Here is a 24687-nt window from a genome sequence, read left to right as displayed (position 1 = left end):
ACATAAGTCAGGCAGGCCGATCCCATCACAATCAAACTATCATACAGAATGAACAGGTAAAAAGACAGAGTGAAAAATTATGTTACATCCACAACAATGTAAATATGAGGGGTGAACACGAACACTAAACCAGATTTGCACTCATTTATGGTGGACTATTGGAGTGACTGTGAGTCCTGACCAAAAGACTAGAGAAAGTATTAATGCTCCCCATTTCAGGAGGGATTGTGCAGTAATCTGAATTTCTTAGGATTGAAAACATAATGGAATTAATGATCAGGAGTGAATCCATGAAACCAGGGCTCGAGCCATGCCAACACATCTCCTGCAGGCGTGAATACATGTATATTACAGCCATCAGCCACGCACAGCTTAGCACACACAGAGGTGTAATGTTTTTATGTACTTTATCACAATCCGACTTGAAATTAGTTAGTTTTAATACAAATTGAAAAGTCAGGATAAAGATAAACTTGGCTATTGTACAGAAATTCACCCATCATAATACTTTTCTTCAAGTGATTTTCTAACTTGTCAGCACATTTTACGTACACTGTCATTTGGCTTTGTAGTTTACAGAACTGGGCAGGTAACGGTCAGTGTCTTCTAATCCCAGGGGGTAGGTGGATCCTCCAGGTGGTAAGTTCTATTGCAAAGGGTTTTCAATGCCCAAAGTAATTTGAACAGTTTTGAGTGAAGGAGAATGTTGTAGTTGGGAGGAAAAATGGTAATATGGCCGAACTACACCACCGATAAAGCAGTCACAGCCGGTGACTGAGAAGAATCTGAGTTCTCTGCATTTAGTGGTTACTACTCACCTGGGTAGTCATATGTAGGAATCTCCTCTTTACACCGCTCATCACCCCTCACATATGTCTCTGTAGTATTAATATGGGTCAGATCTTCACTCTGAAACAAATATTGTAAAAGTCACAGACAGATGGAGAAGTCACATCTATGATCAGCTCTAATCCTGCCATCTCCACCGCTCTCATTACACAAGTATAAAACATATAATACTGGTGGATAAAACAAGACTGAGCACAAGACCTTCACAGCCGTCTACACATCATAGGGGAGATCTCATGATACCTTCTCTCCATCTACCTGATGATCCTGAGGAACATTGGGATCTTCTTGGTTACAGTCCTGTGGAAGAAGAGGACGGGGACATCTCTCTGGTGTTGTCCTCTTACTGGATAGATCTGGAGGAAACACATACAGGGACTGAATTCATTCTTTACATCAGTGGCGGATTAAGTGGACTATGGGCCCAGGGCTGTTCATAAAACCTGGGCCCCTGTACCCCCCTTCCCACCTGAGCGCTGCGGTCCCCGTGCGGGAATTGACAGCGCGTACGGACCGCAGCACTTGGTTTGCTGCGGGTCCATACGGAAAACCCGCCACCATTCCACCACGTGTGGACATGGCCTAAAAAGACGTTGCACATAAGCTGTAGGCCTACGGCCAATACGCACAAAATCGCCCAACGTGATCCTGGCCATAGGGGATCCACTTTAATGTCCCCACTTTAATTTGAAGTCCCCTTACTTCATCCATTGCAGTCCCCTATCACCCACTCACTTCATCTGCAGTGCCGCTTCATCATTTGCAGCCCCTTATCCCCCCTTCCATTTCATCATGTGCAGTCCCCTTCCCCCCCAACTTCATGTGCAGCCCCACTCCCCCATCATCATGTGCAGTTAATTTTACCCCCACATCATGTGCAGTCCCCCTTACCCCCACTTCATGTGCAGTGCCCCTTACCCCCAATTCATCATGTGCAGTCCCCCTTACCCCCAATTCATCATGTGCAGTCCCCCTTACCCCCAATTCATCATGTGCAGTCCCACTTACCCCTTAATTCATCATGTGCAGTCCCACTTACCCCTTAATTCATCATGTGCAGTCCCACTTACCCCTTAATTCATCATGTGCAGTCCCCCTTATCCCCCACTTCATCATGTTCAGCCCCACTCACCACCCCTTCATCATATGCAGCCCCACTCACCCCCCTTCATCATGTGCAGCCCCACTCACCGCCCTTCATCCTGTGAAGCCCCCATTCATCCCCCCTTCATCCTGTACAACCCCAGTCACCCCCCTTCATCCTGTACAACCCCAGTCACCCCCCTTCATCCTGTGTAGCCCCACTCACCCCCCTTCATCATGTGAAGCCCCCACTCATCCCCCCTTCATCATGTGAAGCCCCCACTCATCCCCCCTTCATCCTGTGAAGCCCCCACTCATCCCCCCTTCATACTGTACAACCCCAGTCACCCCCCTTCATCCTGTACAACCCCAGTCACCCCCCTTTATCCTGTACAACCCCACTCAACCCCCTTCATCCTGTGTAGCCCCACTCACCCCCTTCATCATATACAGCCCCCAGTCACCTCCCCCTTCATTGTGTACAGCCCCTACTCACCCCCTCCCCCATTTAATTCATTTTATAAATAAAAAAAAATAAAGTTCCCCATACTTACCTCACAGCCGGCCCGCTCCCCAGCAGCGCCTCTGCTTTCAGCATCCTCCGGGACATGTCGGCGCGTGCACGATGACGTCATCTCGCACGCCCGACATCTGACCCGGAAGTACAGCCGGAGGGAGCCGGAGCTGAGCAGCCGTCAAGGTGACGGCCATCCACAGCTCCCGGCCCCGGCCTCATAGAATGTGACGCGGGCGGCTGTCTGCTGCCTGCAGCGTCACAGCACAGGGCACGGCCGGCACTGTACAGGTGCTGGGGGAGCGGCCCGGGGGGCATTTGCCTCTCTGACACCCGGCCCAGCCCGCCCCTGCCCCTGGGCCCCTGGGCCCCCAAAAAACCTTGGGCCCGGGGCGACCGCCCCATCCGCCCCTATTAAGATCCGCCACTGCTTTACATACAGATAATTATAGGCCGTGTGTATTTTGTCCTGTCTATTACCTGGTGATGTGAGGGGCTGGGGAACCTCCATCATGATGTCCTTGTACAGATCTCTGTGTCCTTCTAAATACTCCCACTCCTCCATAGAGAAATAGACGGAGACATCCTGACACCTTATAGGAACCTGACACATACAATGATACCGTCATCCCCGATCCCTTCATAGCGTTACTGTATAATGTCCCAGCATTCCCAGCAGTGTCACCTCTCCAGTCAGCAGGTCAATCATCTGGTAGGCGAGTTCTAGGATCTTCTGGTCATTGATATCCTCATGTATCAGGGGGTGAGGAGGAGGCCCTGTGATTGGACTCCGAGGTATTCCCTCAGACACAGGGTCCTGGCAGCGATCACTAGAGGTCTTCTTCGCTACTGTGTAATCCTGGTTATGGAGAGACACATTAATAAATCTCACTACAGACATTTCCAGAGTCCTCACCTCTCCAGTTCTGTCCATCTGTTATTCCCATAGATAAGAATGATGTAATGTGACGTCATCAGAATCTCTCACCTCTCCAGTAAGCCGGAAGAGGATCTCTAGGGTGAGGTGTAATATCCTCTCCGCCATCTTGTCACTGTCCATATCCATCTTTGATGTGTAAATCAGGAAAATTCTCTTTTGTAGAAGATCTTCACTGAGAGGATCTGATATTGTAGAGACCTGAATGAGAAGAAGATGAGCCGATGTAACATCATAAAAATCCTGTGTAATAATACAATTACTGGAGATAATAAGGGAAACATATGAGGAGATTTATTATTTTACACTATTTTATTTTCTTCTTTACATCTACTAATAAAACCTATATATTTAGGCCACAGACAACAAGCAGTTTCCTCCTCGGAGTCGGCAGCTGAATACGTTTCTCATAGACTCATCTTCCATAACGCTAATTCTCGTCTCATTTACCGACACTGGAATCGGCATTAGCAATACTGCAGGAGATATTCATTACACGTGACAGGAGGAATAACTACTTCATGATGAGGACGACATCTTCATCTTCTACTACGGCTCTAGAAACATATTTGTCCAGAGTCCGTCCCTGACTCCATCCCCACCGGCCGTCTATATGAAGGTTTCCCGTCTTCCCCGCACTGTAATCTTCTATCACGTTAGATCTCAGCTCTGATTCACACACAGAAGTTTGAGGCTTTTATAAAAGATTTTTTGTTTGCACAAACACAACGGACAGAAATCATCTGATCCCAAAGTCTCCATGTACAGTGATTTATGGGTTTATTTCTGGCCTTAGACTTTCCTATATTACAAGAAAAACTCCAGGAAAAAAGCAGATATAAAAATGTTTCTAAAGAAAATTGGCTCCAACAATTTTGTAAAAAGAAAAAAACATGGGAAAAGCAGAAGGCATATTTTATTATTTTTTAACAAGAAATGTTTAACCCTTTTGGGCCCCAGAGCATAGATTTATTCCACAGGGACAGCACAGGGGCGGCTGCAACAAAAACCACTTGCTGCTGTGAAAAGCAAACATGGCATCTAATAAGGTGGGACAGAGTCCGGCTGAATGCCCCTCGCCCCCAAGGACTCGATAGTATGGGGCGGCCTAGTTACTACGATACTTACATGCCTAATAATGGTGTGTGGCCTGAAATGTACGAAGATCTACCGGGCCAGAGGCAGCGTCCAATAAGTTACCTTTCATCACCCCCATACACATAAGAGTAAAGCTACATGAAATCACTGATTTCGGGGGTTTGGGCGACTATATAATGTATTTGGGGGTCTCCCGACAGATGATGTCAGGGCAGAGAAGGATCTGGCATCCTGAATTTCAGGGATAATCCGTTTGTTCTTCCTGTAGATAATCCTCCGCTAGAGGAGTCTGGAGGCGACTCTCTCATACAGACCACAGGAAAGCTGGAATCTGTGTGTATGGGGGAGTCGGGAGAGATCGCCGTCTGCCAAATGACCGTTCAGCCAACACTTATCTCATGTGTATGGGGCCGTTAGTATTACACTGACAGGCAGTGATGGTACACGGCACTACAGTAGTACTGTGCATAATCGGCACCATCACAGGCTTGTATGTTGTATGATCGCACTAATCAGAGGGGTTTAAAAAATGGTTTAACTCCTTCCCGACGTTGAGATTTTCCATTTTTGCATTTTCGTTTTTTGTTCCCCTTCTTCCCAGAGGCATAACTTTTTATTATTTTCCATCAATATGGCAATGTGAGAGTTTATTTTTTGCGGGACGAGTTGTGCTTCTGAACGACAACATTTACTTTACCCTATTGTGTACTGTAAAACAGGAAAAAAACTCCAAGTGTGGGGAAATTGCAAAAAAAAGTGCAATTCCACATTTGTTTTTTGAGTGTTTTTTTTACCATGTTCACTAAATGCTAAAACGGACCTGACATTATGATTTTCCAGGTCATTACAGAATTGAATACACCAAACATGTATAGGTTCTTTTTTACTTAAAGGGAACCTGTCAGCAGGATTGTGCATAGTAACCTACACACAGTGTCAGGTCGGTGCTGTTATAATGAATAAAATGATACCTTGGTTGATGATATCCGTCTTGGGGCTGTTTCTTAATCTTTATTTTCAGTTTTGTGTTAATGATATGCGTCCTAAGGCGGGGTTCATGTATGTTGTGCTCTGATTATATAATCGTAATGCAGACTGCTGACAGGTCACTTCTCCCTCAATGACGTGCCCCCTAGTTTGCATAAAGAATACCATCACATACTGAGTAAAAAAGAAAAACACTTCTGTAGGAAGGCACCGGCAAAACCCACCCAGATTGGCGCGATCGCATCGATCGTGCCAATCGCAGGGAAGAGCAGCGGTATTACCGCACTGTACCCTGCTGCTACCGGCCTGAATCGGTGTTGTAATAGCACCAGTCTGTGACCTGCCTAGGAATCGCAACTGTGAGCTCTGATCCTAGGCAGTTGCCATGCTCACAAGGCAGAGCAGTGATTGGTGGGATCAATGTGATCATTCGATCCCACCACCGGTGTGACTGCTCTGTGACCTGTCTGTCATCTGCCAGTGACCTGTCTGATAGCTCTGCAGGGGTCCTCACTCTAGCTGAGGGTTACTGCAGAGCGGTCACACAGCCAGAGCTCCTCCTGTGCTGGGTATTGTGGTGCCATAGCAGCCTGAAGCACCACAATCCCTGCTGAAGAAAGAAGACAGAAGAAAGAAAGAAAGAAAGAAAGAAAGAAAGAAAGAAAGAGACCCTACAACTGTGTTACCTGATCCCTGCCCAATCTATCTTCACCCCTCCAATGTATATTCATCCCCCAATCCCCCCTACCCCCTCTTTATATCCCCCTCCACCCCCTTTGCGCCACCTCCTTGCGCACATATAGCAGCCGCCGAGCATTGATTTGTGATGCAGTTCACCGATCAACACTCGTGCTCACTTTTTTCCTCAGCCCCCTTTGTGCCAACTCTGTACTCGCATCCCGCAGCCGCCAAACTTTGATAAGTGATGCAGTTCACTTATCATAGCTTGTGCCTGCCGTTTACCTTTTTTTCACCCCTTTGCGCCACCTGACTACCAGCATATGTGCTAATCTCTAATCCCTGTCCGATCTCTCTTCATCAACCCCAATCCCCCCTTCCCCCTCTATTAACTACCCTCTACCCCCCTTTGTGCCACCTCTGTGTGCACATTTAGCAGCCGCCTTCTTGATTAGTGACGTAATTCACCAATCATCACTCGTGCTTGCTTTTTTCCTCAGCCCCCTTTGTGCCAACTCCGTACTCACATCCCGCAGCCGCCAAACTTTGATTTGACGCAGTTCACTTATCAGAGCTTATGCCTGCTGGTTTCCTTTTTTCACCCCCCCTCGCACCACACCCGTGCACACACTGAGCAGCCGCCGAACTTTGATAAGTGACGCAGTTCACTTATCAGGGCTAGGGCCCTGCTGTTTCAGACTTTTCTTTTCACAGGTATTTTTTTCTCCCCATTTGCTTTTTTTCTTTTAGCTTTTTCTTTTCAGAATAGTTTGCACCAATCATTAGCCCCCCCACACATACATATAGTTATCAATAAAGTTCATCCAAGCACCATATTCACAAAAAAAATGTCCCAATCGTCACGTTCATCCCAACAGCGCTATTCAGTGGAGGAGGTATATTCTTTCCTTGCCTCTGACACTAATAGCAAGGGAGAGGATCCCACATTTTTATACTTTTCCGATTCTTCATCCTCATCCTCTCCCTCTTCCTCCTCGGGTCCTGTGGAACTGCCATGCAGACATCCCACGACAGAAGATGAGTCAGCGCCCGCCATTGCAGAACCTGAACCAGTGCACCCCATTGCAGACCCTGTTTGTGGACCTTGCCCCCCAAAAATTATGAGCCATTGATTCCTGATTTTGTGGCAGAATCAGGAATCAAGTTTGGCACCACCAGCTTCACAGAAATTGACTTTTTCAAAGTCTTTTTGTCTGAGGATTTTATTAACCTCATGGTGGAGCAAACTAATTTGTACGCTCATCAATTTTTGGCGCAAAACCTCATATTCTAATTGTTCTCCTGTAGGCGCAGTTGAAATGATGCAGTTTTGGGGACTGGTCTTCCACATGGGGATCCTGAAGAAGCTAGAACTTTGGCAATATTGGAGTGTTGATATTTTATATAACACTCCAGTGTTCTGAATGGTCATGGCCCGGACGCGTTTTGAGGCCATCCACAAATTTCTGCATTATACCGATAATGCATAGTGTCCCCCACAAGATGACCTAAACTTTGACCTTCTGTTCAAAGTTTGGCCGGTCGGGGCGTGTCCTAGCTGACCATGTGAGAGGACACTCAGGAGAGAGCTCCTGCTGCCATTGAAAGATTAATCCTGTGCAGGCTTTATTACCTGCCCTAAATCAAGTGCTGACTGCTGTCTGGAGGTTCCAGGACCAAAGGAGTGCAAGTCGGGTGGTCCGCAGAGGGAGAAATGACCAGGAGAAGACAGCGAGATGCGGGTGGAGGAGAGGCAGGAGCAATCCAAGATGGCGCCGTGGCCAGGGAGGACGCTGCAAAAGCTAACGCCGCATGTCAGAAGCGCATGGCGGCCGCTGCAAAGTTCCAGCAGTTTGCAAGGGTGGAAGCGGTGGAGAAGACAGAAACACCAGGAGGAGAGGGACCAGATAAAGAGGAGGAGGAGATGTCTTCGGAAGATGAGACTGAGGTACAGACGGGGGCAGGGGAAGGCGTTATGGCAGTGGTATCAGAGGCTCATAATGAAGAGAGATCAGGAGGGGAGCCGACCCTGAGGGATGTTTTCAATTTGGTCTCCTCATGTAAGCAGACCCTGCAGGAAGTGAAAGGTAAAATAGCTCACATAAATAAAGCTCTGCAGAAGGTGGATAAGCGCATGGGTACAGTAGAAGAGAGGGTGAGCACTGCAGAAGACCATGTTGTAAAGCTGCAAAAAGCGGAGAAAAAATTTGCTCAGGCACTGTCAGAACTGACTGCAAAAAATGAGGACCTGGAGAACAGGTCTAGAAGGAATAACCTCCGTATTGTGGGTCTGCCAGAAAAAACAAGGGATTAATCCCACTGAGTTTATTGAATGTTGGCTGAGGGAGAAGATTGGAGCTGAGATGCTGACCAAAGTCTTTGCCGTGGAAAGGGCTCACAGGGTCCCCCCGCAGCCCCCTGCCCCGGCTGCTAACCCCCGTACTATGCTTGCTAAAATACTGAACTACAGGGACAGAGACATTATTCTCAGGAGGGCCAGAGAAGTGGAGGATCTAACTGTTGACGGACAGAGGATTGCCATTTATCCAGATTATTCAGCTGCGGTCCAAAAGCAGAGAATGAAGTTTACTGGGGTCAAGAGACGTTTGAGAGAACTAGGGATGCAGTACTCCATGCTGTTCCCTGCGAGGTTGCGAGTGGTAGCCTTTGAAAAAGTCCAGTTTTTCTTTCACGAGAGGACGCGACCCAGTGGATGGATATTAATACTAAAAAGTTACAAGCTAAAGGGGACTGAGCACCTGTGCTAATTCGGGTGTGAGTTGTTTTCATGCCTAGAATGGGAGAGATGAGTCTTCTTGCTACATGGTCCCTTTTGGCATTGTTCGCAGATTTGGAATGTTCAGTCTGTATTTACAGGCTCTTTTTGATGCTGATGTTATATACAGTTTGGGAGGAGGTGGTGTTCTGACATGGAGTGCAGCGGCGACGCAATATAATTTCTCTTTAATGTGGAATGTTTTAGTGGTTCTGCACTAATGTACAAAGTTGTGGTTTCGATGGTGGCGGGAGGGGAAAGTCGAACAAAGAGAGTGTGTGAATTGGGCAGAGAAGCCCCGCTCTCAATGAGAGGAAGATTGTTATGAATGGGTCACCGAGGAGAAAAAAAACAAAACAAGATAAGTCACAGAAAACCAGAGAGGTTGGTAACTATGCAGATGGCAGATCCCTGATCTTACCACACAACTAGCAGTAGCCGTGGAGCGTGCCTACGAAGTTCCTAGAAGCCTCGTCATGGCCGGAGGACTAAATAAGCCTAAAGAAAGAAAAGGGAAAACTAACTGCCCCAGAGCAGACCCCAAAGGAATGGACAGCCCCCACACATGTATTGACGGTGAGACAAGATAAAGACACAAACACAGGCAGGAAAATAGGCTGAGCAAATAATGGGGCCCAGACTAACTAGACCGGAAAGGAAAGGAGAGACACTGTATGCAACCTGCAAAAAACCCTACAAAAATCATGTCCAACACTTCTGATAGCAAAATTATCCCTGAAGTCACTAGACTTCTCCCACTATATCAGCATTCTGAGACAGAGCAAAAAGAGACCGAACTAGTAAGGGACATAAAGCCAATTGGCAAAATACTCATAAATAAGAGTGGAAATTCAGCACAGCCCCCAGCAGGGGCTGGCTGACCACACCAAAAAGCTGAATAGACCAACAAAATCAATTGTGAACACTAGCAGAAAAACTTAGCTTTAGATGACTGGAACAGAGCTGAAAACCAAGATCTGACAAGCCAGAAGGAATCACAGGGCGTCGGCTGTCTTAAATCCAATCTGAGACTCCTGAGATCCAATCGTCATCCTCATTCTCAGGTGGCAGATCTCCACCGATCAAATCAGCCTCTCTACCTCCTGTTACCACCAGAGGGAGTCTGGAAGGAGAACTCACAACTGGTGAACCAGAGAATGAACTCACAACAGAAGATACTATAGTTTTGGGAGGGGAAAGGGGGGGAGGGAATTTATGGGGGGAAGGTCCGGAAGACTGCTTGCTTGGAAGGCAGGGGTTGATGCACAGTATATTTAAGTGATGTTATGGGGGTTCATATTAAAGTTCTGAGCTGGAATGTAAGAGGTTTGGCTGATAGGACGAGGAGGGCGGCTGTCCTGCAGTATGATCGAGACCAGAGGGCTTCGTTGATGTTTACTTGAGACGCACTTGGTGCGAGAGAGAGTGGATATGTTGAAAAGGAATTGGATACAGAAGGTTTATCACTCCACCATCTCTATGTACTCAAGGGGAGTGTCAGTCTTAGTTACCATGGGGACAAGATATGAGGAAATGGAAGTGCATATTGATGCGGATGGACAATATGTGGTGGTGTTACGTAAGATGTTTGGGGTGCTTTTGTGTGTTGTCGCCATGTAGATCCCGCCCCCATATTCAAGTAGGAAAATCAGAGAAGTGATGGAACTGACTGGTCGTAAGTGAGGTATGCTTCTTTTGATTATTGGGGATCTCAATAACATAAGTGATGACTTCTGGGACAAAAACAAGAACACTCAAAATAGGACACAGGGTCATGTCACCCCATTTGGCACTTATATACAGGAGATTGGGTTAGCTGATTTGTGGAGGATGAGACATATTGGGGAAAGGGGGTACTCATGTTATTCACCGGCACATAGCACCCTGTCTAGAATAGACATGGCTTTGGGAAATGAGATGATGGATTCAATGGTGAAGGAGGTGAGGTACTTGCCTAGGGCAGTCTCGGATCACTGCCCAGTTGAGGTGGAGTTGCGGTCGGCGGAGACACTGGCTGAGCGCAGGGGAGAGTGGAGAATTCACCCTAATTGGTTGAATAGCTTAGATCTAGAGGGAATACAACGGGAGGTGGTGGAGTATTTTACCTTTAATGAGGGTAGCGCTGAGATGTCTATTGTCTGGGATGCTATGAAGGCGTATCTGAGAGGGTTATTATTTAGGGATATTAGTAGATGTAAGGCAAAGACTAAGCAGCTGGAGAAGGAAGCGATAGAGAGGTTAAAGGAAGCTGAGGACGAAATGGTGACTCTCAACACGGTGGAAGCTAGAAATAGAATGAAGGTTGCACAAAAGAATGTAGATGAAATCTTCCTAAACCGAGCTGAAAGGAGAAGGGAATTCCAGCAGCTGGCGTTTTTTCAAGATGGTGAGAGTGTGGGACACATGTTGTCGCTGGTGCCTTCGGCCCAGAGGTGTACCTCACATGTGCATTCTCTGTTTTTGGGGGATGGCACTAGAGTGTCGGAAAGTGCGGACATTTTGAATATTTTCAACGAATTTTACACAGATTTGTACTCCTCTCGGGCGGGAGCATTGGTTGAGGACACTGTGGCTTTTTTAGAGGGGATTGAACTTCCCAGACTGGAGAATAAGGACATAGAATGTCTGGAGCTCCCATCACTGAGGAGGAGTTGAGAAGGGCCCTGAGGTCAATGACGAAAGGGAAAGCACCGGGGATGGATGGGCTTCCAGTCGATATTTTTAAAGGGATGGAAGAGGTGTTGATACCAAAACTTAAAGTGGTGTTGGAAGAGGCCAGAAGTAAGGGGATCTTGCCGTTGTCTATGAGACAAGCTATAATAGTTGTCATCCCAAAGGAAGATAAGGACCCTCAGATGCCAGAATCATATAGACCAATTTAACTGCTCACAACGGATGTTAAACTCCTGGCCAAGGTGTTGGCGATTAGGCTGTCGGGTGTTGTTTCTAAATTAGTACACCCAGACCAGTCTGGATTCATGCCTGACAGGTCTACGGCTGTCAACCTGAGAAGGCTTTTCTTGAATATGCAGTTGCAAGCTGATAACTCTGGCCAGAGGGTGGTTGCATCGTTGGATGCCCATAAGGCATTTTACAGTGTGGAATGGAGCTATTTATGGCAGGTCCTGCTTCATTTGGGATTTGGCCCACAATTTATTTCTTGGGTTTGGTTATTATATACGCAACCGCTGGCTAGGATAAGAGTGAATGGAATGCTATCACACACGGTAGAACTTCACAGAGGGACGAGGCAGGGGTGTCGGCTCTCCCCTCTTTTGTTTGCGCTGGCGATGGAACCACTGGCCGCCAAGATTCGGCAATCAAGGGAGGTCTCCGGATTCAAATACGGCCTGGTAGAGGAAAAAATTGCGCTATACGCAGATGATGTCTTGCTATTTCTAAGTGACCCAAAAACATCGCTGGGTAACGCCATACAACTTATTGAAGGGTTTGGGAGGTTGTCGGGATTGGTGATCAACTGGGGTAAATCCAATTTGTTTGCAATAGACGACACGATGGAAGGTTTAAGGAGAACAGTAGAGGAGGGCAGGCTTAAAGTAGTGGATCAATTTAAGTATTTAGGAATATGGGTATCGCTGCCAATCACAGATTATTTACAGAAAAACTTGACCCCCATGTTAGATGCTCTCAAGGCGAAAATAGGAGCTTGGATTAAGTTGCACTTGTCGGTAGTGGGCCGGGTTAATTTAATTAAAATGATTCTGATGCCCAAAATTTTGTACATTCTGCATAATGCACCTGTCTGGATATTTCGGGGGGAAATTTAGACAAATAAACGTCCTGTTCAGGGGACTGGTGTGGGGGAAGAAACACCCTCGTATTAGACTGGAAACCCTTCAACACCCTAAGGATGATGGGGGTCTGGCCTTGCCTAATCCTGAAATATACTTCCTTGCGGCCCAGTGCCAGCACTTGAGAGGGTGGTCGCTTGAAGTGACTTCTGGTGGGATGCAACACATTTTGGAAAAACTGACAAATCGGTGTCCAGTGGTACAATGTTTGGAGGATGGCTCACTGGGGGTGCTTGGGAAACAACTCCCCACATTATCTCTGATAAATAATCTCTGGAGAAAGGTTAAACAAATTCGGGGGGTTACTGGCCTGACCCGGTTCTCACCAATATGGGATAATATTAATCTACCAGAATTCAGATGCATGGGAAGACTGGGCGAATGGCAAGATAGAGGGATCCATTTTGTTTTCAACATTGTGGACCCACAGGGACTGAAATCCTTTTCTCAGCTACAATCGGAATTTGGGCTCAGAGATTCGGGTGGGTTCCATTATGCACGGATGAAGCACGAATTTATAGCTCAGTGTAAGAGTTGTAATCTTGAAATACAGGGCGATATTGTCTTGGAGTATGTATGTGGGAAGAAGTCTTCAAGTGGGGTTATATCCTCTTTGTATGGGGATCTGTTGCATGCTTTCCTATGGAAATTCCCAATTGGCGCCAGGGCCAAGTGGGAGGGTGATTTGGGCCCTTTGGAGGATGAGAGATGGGAATCCGCTCTGGAGTGGATCACAAAATTATCACTGAGTGAGCCATATAGACTGTCTCAGCTCTATATAATACACAGAGTGTACAGAGTGAACAGATGTGCTGTTCAAGGCTGGTCTAAGAACAACACCTGAATGTCCCCGATGCCGGAACGAAGGTCCAGGCATATTTCATATGATGTGGACATGCCCGAAGTTGCTTTCTTTCTGGATGGTGGTCTTGTGTCGGGTAGAGGGAGCGTACAGATGCCTGGTTCCAAAGAATCCAGTGGTATGTTTGTTGGGTGATGTGGATCAGATTATAGTAGATAATACCTTGAAGACAGCAATAGCCAGACTACTCTACATGGCTCGGAAAGTGATTGCGAGAAATTGGATACAAGAGGAGCCGCCCTCGAGAGGAGAATATCTTAAATATGTGAAAAATACCATTATGCTAGAAAAGGGGGGTTGCAAAAAAAGAGGGAAATTGGCTCTATATGAAAAGCTATGGTTGCCTTGGCTACAGTTTGGTTAAGATCTCTGATATATGCTGGGGGGGCCTGGAAGTACCTTGAATAGTGAGATGCTACCTGTAATGTCACGAATAGTGGAAGAATTTTGCTAACCTTTATTTTTCTCTACGGATGAAGAATATATGAACAATACAAGCGGTCTAATAGGGTTGGGGGGGGTTGTTAGTACATGGGGGTGTTAATATGTTAAAATGATTTCCTTTGGAAAATTTGTATTCTGATATGTTTTTTCTGAATAAAAATCTACTTGAGAGAAAAAAGTTTGGCCGGTCATCGAACAATTCAACAAAAAGTTTTCTGAAGTGTACATGCCCCAAAGGGACATGTGCGTGGATGAGTCCTTAATTCATTTTAAGGGAAGGCTCAGATTCCGTTAGTAGCTGCCCAGTAAGAGTGCCAGGTATGGAATCAAACTCTACAAACATTGTGAGAGTACCTCAGGGTACACCCACAGGATTAGAGTGTACGAAGGAAAGGACACCAGGATTGAACCCCCTGTCCTGGGAGTGAGTGGGAAAATTGTGTGAGATTTGGTGCACCCACTGTTGGATAAAGGTTATAATCTCTACACTGATAACTTTTATACCAGCGTCCCACTCTACAAATCCCTCTCTGCACGAGGTACCGCAGCCTGTGGTACTGTCCGCAAAAATCAGAGAGGCCTCCCAAAGACGCTACTTGGGCAGATGCTCAGAAAAGTTGAGAGCAGAGCACAATGTAGCAGGACAAGAGGGATGTCCTTCTCTTGACCACCATATACGGTGATGGCAGCGCCCTCAGCAATGTACGGGGTACCTCTACACAGGTCAGCAAACCAACCTGTGTAGTGGGGTACAACAAAAACATGGGGAGCTTTGATCTCTCCGATCAACTCTTCCAAACATACACTCACTGGCCACTTTATTAGGTACACCTGTCCAACTGTGTGTTAAGACTTAATTTCTAATCAGCCAATCACATGGCGGCAACTCAGTGCATTTAGGCATGTAGACATGGTCAAGACAATCTCCTGCAGTTCAAACCGAGCATCAGTATGGGGAAGAAAGGTGATTTGAGTGCCTTTGAACGTGGCAAGATTGTTGGTGCCAGAAGGGCTGGTCTGAGTATTTCAGAAACTGCTGATCTACTGGGATTTTCACGCACAACCATCTCTAGGGTTTACAGAGAATGGTCCGAAAAAGAAAAAAAATCCAGTGAGCGGCAGTTCTGTGGCCGGAAATGCCTTGTTGATGCCAGAGGTCAGAGGAGAATGGGCATACTGGTTCGAGCTGATAGAAAGGCAACAGTGACTCAAATTGCCACCCGTTACAACCAAGGTAGGCAGAAGAGCATCTCTGAACGCACAGTGCGTCGAACTTTGAGGCAGATGGGCTACAGCAGCAGAAGACCACACTGGGTACCACTCCTCTCAGCTAAGAACAGGCATCTGATGGCTACTTTCAGCAGGATAATGCGCCATGTCATAAAGCTCGAATCATCTCAGATTGGTTTCTTGAACATGACAATGAGTTCACTGTACTCAAATGGCCTCCTCAGTCACCAGATCTCAATCCAATAGAGCATCTTTGGGATGTGGTGGAACGGGAGATTCGCATCAGGGATGTGCAGCCGACAAATCTGCGCCAACTGTGTGATGCCATCATGTCAATATGGTCCAAAATCTCTGAGGAATGCTTCCAGCACCTTGTTGAATCTCTGCCACGAAGAATTGAGGCAGTTCTGAAAGCAAAAGGGGGTCCAACCCGTTACTAGCATGGTGTACCTAATAAAGTGGCCAGTGAGTGTACAATGCTCTGAGAAAGGCCAGGGTGTGATACAAAAAGTTGGCCATGTACATAGTACAAATGGCAATGCTCAATGCTTTCCTGCTGTCACGATGTGCACGCCACATCAATACGTTGTACCTTCAGTTCCAGGAGGTAATGGTTAAGACCCTGATATTTGGCACTCCGGAAGGAGCGGGCCCCAGTACTTCCGGAACTAATGGTGCTCATATTGTACCAGGTCAGCATTTTCCGGGGGTGGTCCGGCCAACTGGAAGAACAGGTAAGCAGCAAAAAAGGTGCTGAGTGTGTTACGAAAAGGGAATACGCAAGGACACCATTTACCAATGCGACACCTGCCCCGAAAAACCTGGCCTGTGTATGAAGGATTGCTTCAAATTGTACCACACCTCAATGCACTACTAATTTACTTTACAGGAAACATATTAGTTCTAAAGGGGGCACATCTAGATAAGTTCCTTGGGGGTGTAGTATCCAAAATGATGTCACTTGTGCATTTTTTTTTACTGTATAGACACATCAGGGGCTCTGCAAACGTAACATGACGCCCGCAGAACATTCCATCAATGTCTGCATTCCAAAACGTCACTACTTCCCTTCCGAGCCCCGACGTGTACCCAAACAGTTTTTTCCCCACATATGGGGTACCAGCGTACTCAGGACAAATTGGACAATAACTTTTCGGGTCCAATTTCTCCGTTTACCCTTGGGAAAATTAAAAATTGGGGACAAAAAGATCATTTTTGTGGGCAAAAAATAGGATTTTTTATTTTCACGCCCGGGCATTATAAACTTTAGTGAAACACAAGGGTTCAAAGTTCTCACCACACATCTAGATAAGTTCCTTAGGGGGTTTAGTTTCCAAAATGGGGTCACTTGTGGGGGGTCCTAATGTTTAGGCACATCAGGGGCTCTCCAAACAGAACATGACGTCCACAGAAGATTCCATCAATGTCTGCATTCCAAAACGCCACTACTTCCCTTCAGAGCCCTGCCGTGTACCAAACAGTGGTTCTCCCCCACATATGGGGTATCAGCGTGCTCAGAACAAATTGGAAAACAACTTTTGGGGTCCAATTTCTCCTGTTACCCTTGGGAAAATAAAAAAATTGTTGCTAAAAGATCATTTTTGACACTAAAAATTTAAATGTTCATTTTTTACTTCCACGTTGCTTCTGCTCCTGTGAAACACCTAAAGGGTTAATAATCTTCTTGAATGCAGTTTTGAGTAGCTTGAGGGGTGCAGTTTTTTAATTGGTGTTACATTTGGGTATTTTCTGCCATATAGACCCCTCAAAGTGACTTCAAATGTGAGGTGGTCCCTAAAAAAATGGTTTTGTAAATTTTGTTGTAAAAATGAGAAATCGCTGGTCAACTTTTAACCCTTATAACTTCCTAAAAAAAAAATTTGTTTCCAAAATTGTGCTGATGTAAAGTAGACATGTGGGAAATGTTATATAGTAGCTATTTTGTGTGACATATTTCTCTATTTTAAGGGCATAAAAATTCAAAGTTTTAAAACTGCAAAACTTTCTAAATTTTTGCCATATTTCTATTTTTTTCATAAATAAACGCAAGTTATATCGAAGAAATTTTACCACTAAAGTAAAGCACAATAAGTCACGAGAAAACAATCTCAGAATCGCCAAGATCCATTGAAGTGTTCCAGAGTTATTACCTCATAAAGGGACAATGGTCAGAATTGTAAAAATTGTACCGGTCACTAATGTGGAAACCACCCTTGTGGGTTAAGGGGTTAAAAAAAGAGAATGGACCACACCTCAAAAATAAATCATATGTTGATCTAAACTATATATTACAAAACGTGAGGTTCTTAGGCTAGTTTCACACTAGTGTATGGCCGAGGTGCGGAGGGCTGCGGGCTTCCTCCGTGAAGCTCCGCCCCCGGCCGCACCTCCTCCGGTCAGCATGCCGTCTGCGTACCATATCTTTAGCATTAGGTAAGCTGGCCGTGCCGATGAATGCAGATGCCTCCGCATGCGTCTTTTTGACGGGGCGGCGACCTGCGCCAAACGCAGCATGTTGCCAAGTCTGATGAAAGAGACTTCCGAAACGCGCGTCAGGGCGCTTTCTGCAGGTGCACCGTTTCTCACTTGTTCTGGACTCGCAGGTATTCAGCCCCATTTCCATATCATTGCCATTTGAGGCTTGCTTGATTGGCCTATGTTTTAGCACACTAGCACACAAGTGACATTCACCACTGTGGTCTTTCCCAGCATATGTTGCAAATCTTGCAGGTCTCTTGAACACATTTCTTCACACTTTTGTATTTGTTGCACAGTTTTTAAAATTGTTTATCACTATTGCGGTTTCTTTGATTATATTGTGCACATTTTGCATTTTTAATGCATTTTTGCATTTTTTTGCACACATTTTTTATCAGCTTTTTACAATTTTTCATATATCCCCTGGCACTGTTCTTTTTGCACTAATGCATAGGTTTACATTAAAAAAATTTTTGGAAATATATTTATTTGATTTTTTTCTCTTTTTTTTTTTTGTCCTATATGCACCTTTGCTGGCCATTTATATGGGTTCATTATTACCTGCCTCAGGACTGTGTGATATAGAGATAATCATTATCTGAGTATTCTGATTGGATCCATTTTTATCCTTCAAGGTTATATATACATATATATATATATATATATATATATATATACACACGCACACACACACTTACCATAGCGGTTTAACTGCCTTATGCACTAATATTATATTATATATATTTTTGTATGTTGTTGAACCACAATCTTTTAATAAAGGCTTTTTATTAAGCAAATTCTATTCATTCTTATTTATGTATTAATATATACGGCTCGTATCAGGTTTTCCCTCACCATCTTCAGTTGGTTTTTCAGATTTTTTGTACCAGACGGTTTGCCATCCATTTCTTTGGGAGAGGGCACATTGATCACATAGGTGTCGATCATATTGTTTTCAGAAGTTAATTGGATATTATTACAAGTCTGCTCTCTTCTTTAAGCGTGAAACTTCTCAATGGGTCCATATCGCTTTAAAAGATCAGCGTCATACACTAACCACTGTCGCAGCTACAATGCATCAGCAAGATGGGCGGCCTGGTGCCTCACAGGTGAGTTTCAATGCGCCTTTCATTTGGTGTTGGTGCTGTGTGCCGCCAATTTTTGCTGTGGTTTTGAGCTGGTGGGGCGGTGTGTTCTGGAGTCATGGGGGCTCCAGCACGCTATGCTGCTCCTTTAAGACACTAGGGTCCCACTAAGAGGTTTGCCATTATTGGGCTTCAGATAGTCTGATCAGAATGTTAAACTAAGATCCTCATGTTCAGATATCTATAGTTTTGCTTAGCGAGATTACTCTGAATGTATGATTTTTGGAGGTGCTGTCCCTTCTGTTTTTTAGCATATTAAATATCCTACGTTATACAAAGCCTCTACCCAGACTAGGACACCCACTCCCATTCCTAGAGGTGAATTGTCAAAGGATATATAGGATGGCGTCCGTCTACAATAATGTACTGAGCCTGCACTACACATGCGCTAGAGGGCCGATAATGTCCATCCTCTAGTGTGCATGTCCGGAAGTGACGTGCTTTAAACTGAAACGCCAGATAAACGGATTTCCACCGCGTCACTTGTACCCAGGACTGCACATGCCCGTAGTTATGTGTTCCACACCGGAGCGCATCTAGGGTCATTGTCTCCTATCTGCGACTCCTCATGTTCAGAAGCATGCATTCCACGCCAGAGACCATAATGAATTTAGATTGCATTCCACCAATATTGAAAAGTCCAATCTCTGATATCAGCTCCATGGGAGACTAAAAACCAGTATTGCACATCCTCCCATCATACAATAGGCATGTAGATCTACATTACATAAAATATGGGATGATGGCCCACAGTATAGTCCTAAATGGTCAAATGTGACCCCTATTGTAGAGATACACAAGGATCACCACACTTGTTAAATACTAAATAGTATATATGGGATATAACTGAGAAGAAATAATTCTGATATAGAAGCTCAGATATCTCCATGAAGTTCAATAATATGTGAACCCCATTCACAGGGAACTGAATAGCAATGGGAAGAGGATAAAATCCAAAAATGTAATCCAGAATGGGGCTGTGCTCACACAAAACAGGCATAGGAAATCTGATCATTGAGTCCCTTAGGGGCTCATGAATCCAGTCTAAAATCCTCTCCCTTTCCTTTTTGAGGACACATCTATTGTGATCACCTCCTCTCACACTGGGTGTAACCACCTCAATGATACAAAAAGAGACGTCTCCGGTGTCACCTCGATGTACACTGTTCATGTGTCTCGCTAATGAGGTATAATGAAAACCTGGCACTCAACTTAAATGCTTAAATGGAACAGTTTATTTGTAGTACCAAACAAAACGTTTCGGTCAGTGCAGACCTTCATCAGTTACTACAAGGTGAAGAAAAAAATAAAACAAAATAAAACAAATGAACAAAGTGTAACCATAAATAAAGTATATACAAAAATGGGGTGTCCCAGCAATGGCGAATATCATCCAAATATTTCCCTTCTCTCCTTCTAGACTCCCACTTGGGCGTGCCTACATAATCTTGGGAGCAGTTGGAATCATGTTTGGGTACTACAACAGCAGTTTGCAATTTTCACTTAGCAGCATCCATTGCTGTTTATTTCTGGAAAACACTCAGAGTCAAAATTGTGCCTTTACCTGTTCCCATTCCCAGTGGGGTGCAATTTCCAAAATGCGGTAACTTAAGGTTAGCTCTTAGGGGCTCTGTATATGGAATGTGCAAACTACAGTGGCGAAAATAAGTAGTGTATTTTACGGATTATAAGACGCACTTTTTTCCTCCAAACTTGGGGGGAAAATGGGGGTACGTCTTATAATGCATATATACCAACCTGGCACGCTGCTGCTCTGTGTCCCGGTGGTGGTGCTGCGCTGTGTTCCAGTCGCGGTGCTGCGCTGAGTCCTGGTGGTGTGGGGTGGGTGTACTGTGCTGTGTCCCGGTGACGTGGCTGTGCTGCGCTCATCTCCTGAGATTTCGGTGCCGAGATCTCGGCGGCCATTTTACCGAAGTCCACCGCACAGGAAACAATAGGACTGCCAGCACCGCGGGACACAGCGCAGCACAGCCATGCCATCGGGACACAGCGCAACACAGCCATGTCACCGGGACACAGCACACCACAGCCACGCAAGTAACCGGGACTCAGCGCAGCCATACCACTGGGACACAGCGCAGCACCAGGACACAGCGAAGCACCACCACCGAGACACAGCACAGCCACACCACCGGGACACAATGCAACACCACCATGGGACACAGCGCAGCAGCGGCACTGGACACCGGCAGCGGTGTGCCACACATCCAAACACCCCCTCATCCCAGCCTGCAGCAGCGCTCCACTCTTGTCTCCTCCAGCAGTGACCCAGGGACCCCACTTCACCACAGCCACCACCCTCGGTAACCAATTAGTCACATGGATTACAAGCACCACCATTTTATTAAAAAAAAAAATCCTATTTTTCTCCTGAAATTTTGGGGTGCGTCTTATAATCCAAAAAATACGGTATGTGACACAATGCCGATTTTGCATGTTTTCCCAACTACAAAGACTTATCTGAAATTTTTAACGTGGGTACCCTTCAACTGTGAGAGACAGAATCTAAAAATAATAGATGAGTATAACCCCAAGAACACAGTCCCAACCATGAAGCATAGTAGGGTAAACATCATACTTTGGGGGTGCTTTTCTGCAAAGGGGACAGGATGACTGCACCGTATTAAAGAAAGGATGGATGGGGTCATGTATCGGGAGATATTGGCCAACAATCTCTTTCCCTCAGTAACAGCATTGAAAATGAGTTGAGGCTGGGTCTTCGAGCAGAACAATGACCCAAAACACACAGATAGGGCAACTAAAGGCCCCATCACACACAGCAAGATCGCTGATTTTGTGATTCCACAGCGATCTCGCCAGCGATAGCGCTGTGTGTGACACACATCAGCGACCGGCCCCCTCGCCGGGTATCGCTGATCGCGCTCGAAAATCCTGGGCCGTTTTTTGATCGTTGGTCTCCCGCTGGCCAGCGCGCATCGCTGAGTGTGACAGTGAGAGACCAACGATCAGCGACGCTGGGAGCTGGTTTCCAATGTAAACACCGGGTATATAAGAGCCGCGCGGCTCTTAGATACCCCGTTTACCTTGGATACCAGCTTGCTCGCTGGTGAGTCTGTCTATTTGACAGCTCACCAGCGATCAGCTAACTATGTCCCAGCGATCCCATCCACGTCGGATCGTTGGTGGGATCTCTGGGACTTTGAAGCGTGTAACGGGGCTCTAAGGAGTGGCTACTTAAGAAGAATTTCAAGGTCCTGAAGTGGCCTAGCCAGTCTCCAGACCTGAACCCAACAGAAAATCTTTGGAGGGAACTGAAACTCAATGTTGCCAAGCGACAGATCTGAAAACTGAAATATCTGGAGACGATCTGTATGGAGGAGTGGGCCAAAAATCCTGTTCTTCTATTGTATCAAATACTTATTTCATACAATAAATTTCAAATTAAATATTTAGAAATCATACAATGTGATTTTTGTTTTTCATTGTTAGACTCCGTCTCTCACAGTTGAAGTATTCCTACAATAAAAATTACAGAAATCTCCATTCTTTGTAGGTGGGAAAACTTGCAAAATCGGCAGTGTATCAAATACCGTAGTTTTCGCTTTGTAAGATGCATTTTTCCCCCCAGAGACACTGCTGGGCACCGGAGACAACCACTGCACTGGAGACACCGCTGGGTAGCGGAGACACCCACAGCACTGCCTGGCACCTGGAGACAACTGGCAGCAGCACAAGCACCCCAGCAGCACAAGCCCCCTGGCAGCAGTACAAGACCCCTGCAGCAGTGCACTGCACATTGAAGCACCCCCTCATCCCTGCCTGTGGAAACAGCATCACCCCACTCCTGCTTCCTCCAGCAGCGACCCTGGGACCCCACTTCACTGCAGCCACCACCCCCAGTAAGCAATAAGATGCATGGATAATAAGAAGAACAACCATTATATTAAAAAAATTTGGGGTGCGTCTTATAATCCAAAGTGTCTTATAAAGCGAAAAATATGCTTATTTTCTCTACTGTATCCTAAGAAAATTTGTTCTCCAAGAATCAAAAAGCGCTCTTTCCCTCCCAAGTGTCGCCGTGTGGGTATGAAGTACTGTACAGTCACATTCATCTGAAATTGTCTGACACATTTTGGTGCCATTTTTACCTATTTCCCCATGTAAAAACGTAAAAATGGGGCTAAAGCGATTTTTTGTGGTAAAATGTAATTATTTTTTCTTCATCGCCAAATGGTATAAAATTCTGGGACAAAGATGAACTAATTGTGAGGTGGAGTTTGTAGAATGGGGTCTCTTATTGGGGGGTTCTGCTGCTCTGGGACTCTGATATTGTGACATGGCCCCTCAAACCATTAGAGCAAAATCTGCTTTGTAACACGGCGCTCCTTCCCTTCTGAGCTTTGCACTGAGCCTCAAAAGTAGTTTTCGAGCACTTATGGGGTATCGGCGCACTCAGGAGAAATTGTGGAACAAATTGTTTCTGTTTTGTCCTATTTTCCCTTTGATAATTCCAGACTTGGGGGCAGAGCAACAATTTAGTGGAAACAATGGTCGTATCGCATTTACTCAGCTCAGTGTTATACAATTCTGTGACTCCTCTGAGGCTTAAATATACTCATTGGTCCCCGAGATGAAGGGTGTAGCATGGGGTCACTTGTGGGGTCTCTGCTGTTGGCTTGTCAGGGGCTCTTCACATGTGACATGGTGTCCGCAATCTATTCCAGCCACAATGGCGTCCCTTCCCTTCCTATGGGGCATCGGCGCAATCAGGAGACATTGACAGTGTATGGGGTCATTGCTCCTGTTACCTTTATGAAAAAGCAAAATATGGGGCTAAAGTAATATTTTTGTGAGGGGGAAAAAAAAGTAAAATTGTCATTTTTTTCCTTCCACATTGCTTAAATTCCTGTCATACTATCCAAATTCAGATATTGTCCAGTCAGGAAAGAGAATACAGGGAGTAAAAGGGTTAATAGGACTCACAGGAGGAACCGGCCCAGAAAGGAAAAGATCCAGCCACATATATGGCTGCTCTGTGCGCACAGGACCTGTGATGAGGTCACAGGAGGGGAGGAGTCAGGGGGTCACATGATCAGCGGCCTCAGTGTCTGCAGGACTCCACTGTGCTCCCGATAACCAGCTGTCCGGCGCCGCAGCTGCATGTGTCACGGCTGTGTGATAGTCACAGCACATGTATGGAGAGCCAGTTAAGCAAGTTGAAGATGAAATGATCTCTAAAAGTCCTTACGTCTAAGGGTCCCGTTTCACTTAGTGACTCACCAGCGATCCCGACAGCGATACGACCTGGTAAGAATCGCTGGTGTGTCGCTACATGGTCGCTAGTAAGCTGCTAAACAGGCAGATCTCTTCAGCGATGCAGCAACGATGCGGCGATCCATATAACGACCTCGGCCGTCGTTGGGACCTTGTCACACAGCAGCTATTCTGACGATTCCCGCCTGCGTCCCTGAGTTGTGCGTCGCCAACGAGGTCGCTCATTGGGGTCAAACACAGCGATACGCACTGGCCAGCGGGACACCGACGATGAAATAATGGCCTGGTATATTTGAACACGATCAGCGATATTCAGCAGGGGGGCCGGTCGCTGCTGCGTGTCACATGTAGCGAGATCGCTGTTCCATCACAAAATCGGTGACGCTTCAGCGATCTCGCTATGTGAGACGGGGGCTTAAGATGGCACATTTCCTTTGTACTTTAGGCAAAAATAAACTTTGGGCACACTTCGAGGTTTGTGTGCTCGGACAACTTCGACCAAGGTTTCTCAACTTAATTCGCTTGTTAGGGTTACGGC

The 24687-nt window shown here is 45.9% G+C and overlaps 1 protein-coding gene across 1 annotated transcript in view; it reads right to left on the bottom strand.

Moving 5' to 3' along the window:
* LOC141094298 (uncharacterized) overlaps positions 1–23912 on the bottom strand; it is a 29321-nt gene extending 5409 nt beyond the window's left edge. Inside the window, exons 1-6 of the mRNA XM_073580135.1 lie at positions 23859–23912; positions 3435–3584; positions 3132–3305; positions 2927–3050; positions 1108–1205; positions 819–909 (exon numbers count right to left, since the gene is read on the bottom strand). Coding sequence (XP_073436236.1) covers positions 819–909; positions 1108–1205; positions 2927–3050; positions 3132–3305; positions 3435–3584; positions 23859–23897 — 676 coding nt within the window. The 5' untranslated portion in view covers positions 23898–23912. The remainder of the gene's footprint in view (positions 1–818; positions 910–1107; positions 1206–2926; positions 3051–3131; positions 3306–3434; positions 3585–23858) is intronic.
* Between the last annotated feature and the right edge of the window lie 775 nt (positions 23913–24687).

This window comes from Dendrobates tinctorius, unplaced genomic scaffold (genome assembly GCF_039654945.1).
Source record: "Dendrobates tinctorius isolate UK_male_01 unplaced genomic scaffold, ASM3965494v1 ptg000063l, whole genome shotgun sequence".
NCBI classification, from domain to species: Eukaryota; Metazoa; Chordata; class Amphibia; order Anura; family Dendrobatidae; genus Dendrobates; species Dendrobates tinctorius.
Note: the sequence above shows the minus strand (reverse complement) of the source record. Positions and strands in the feature narration are given on the sequence as shown.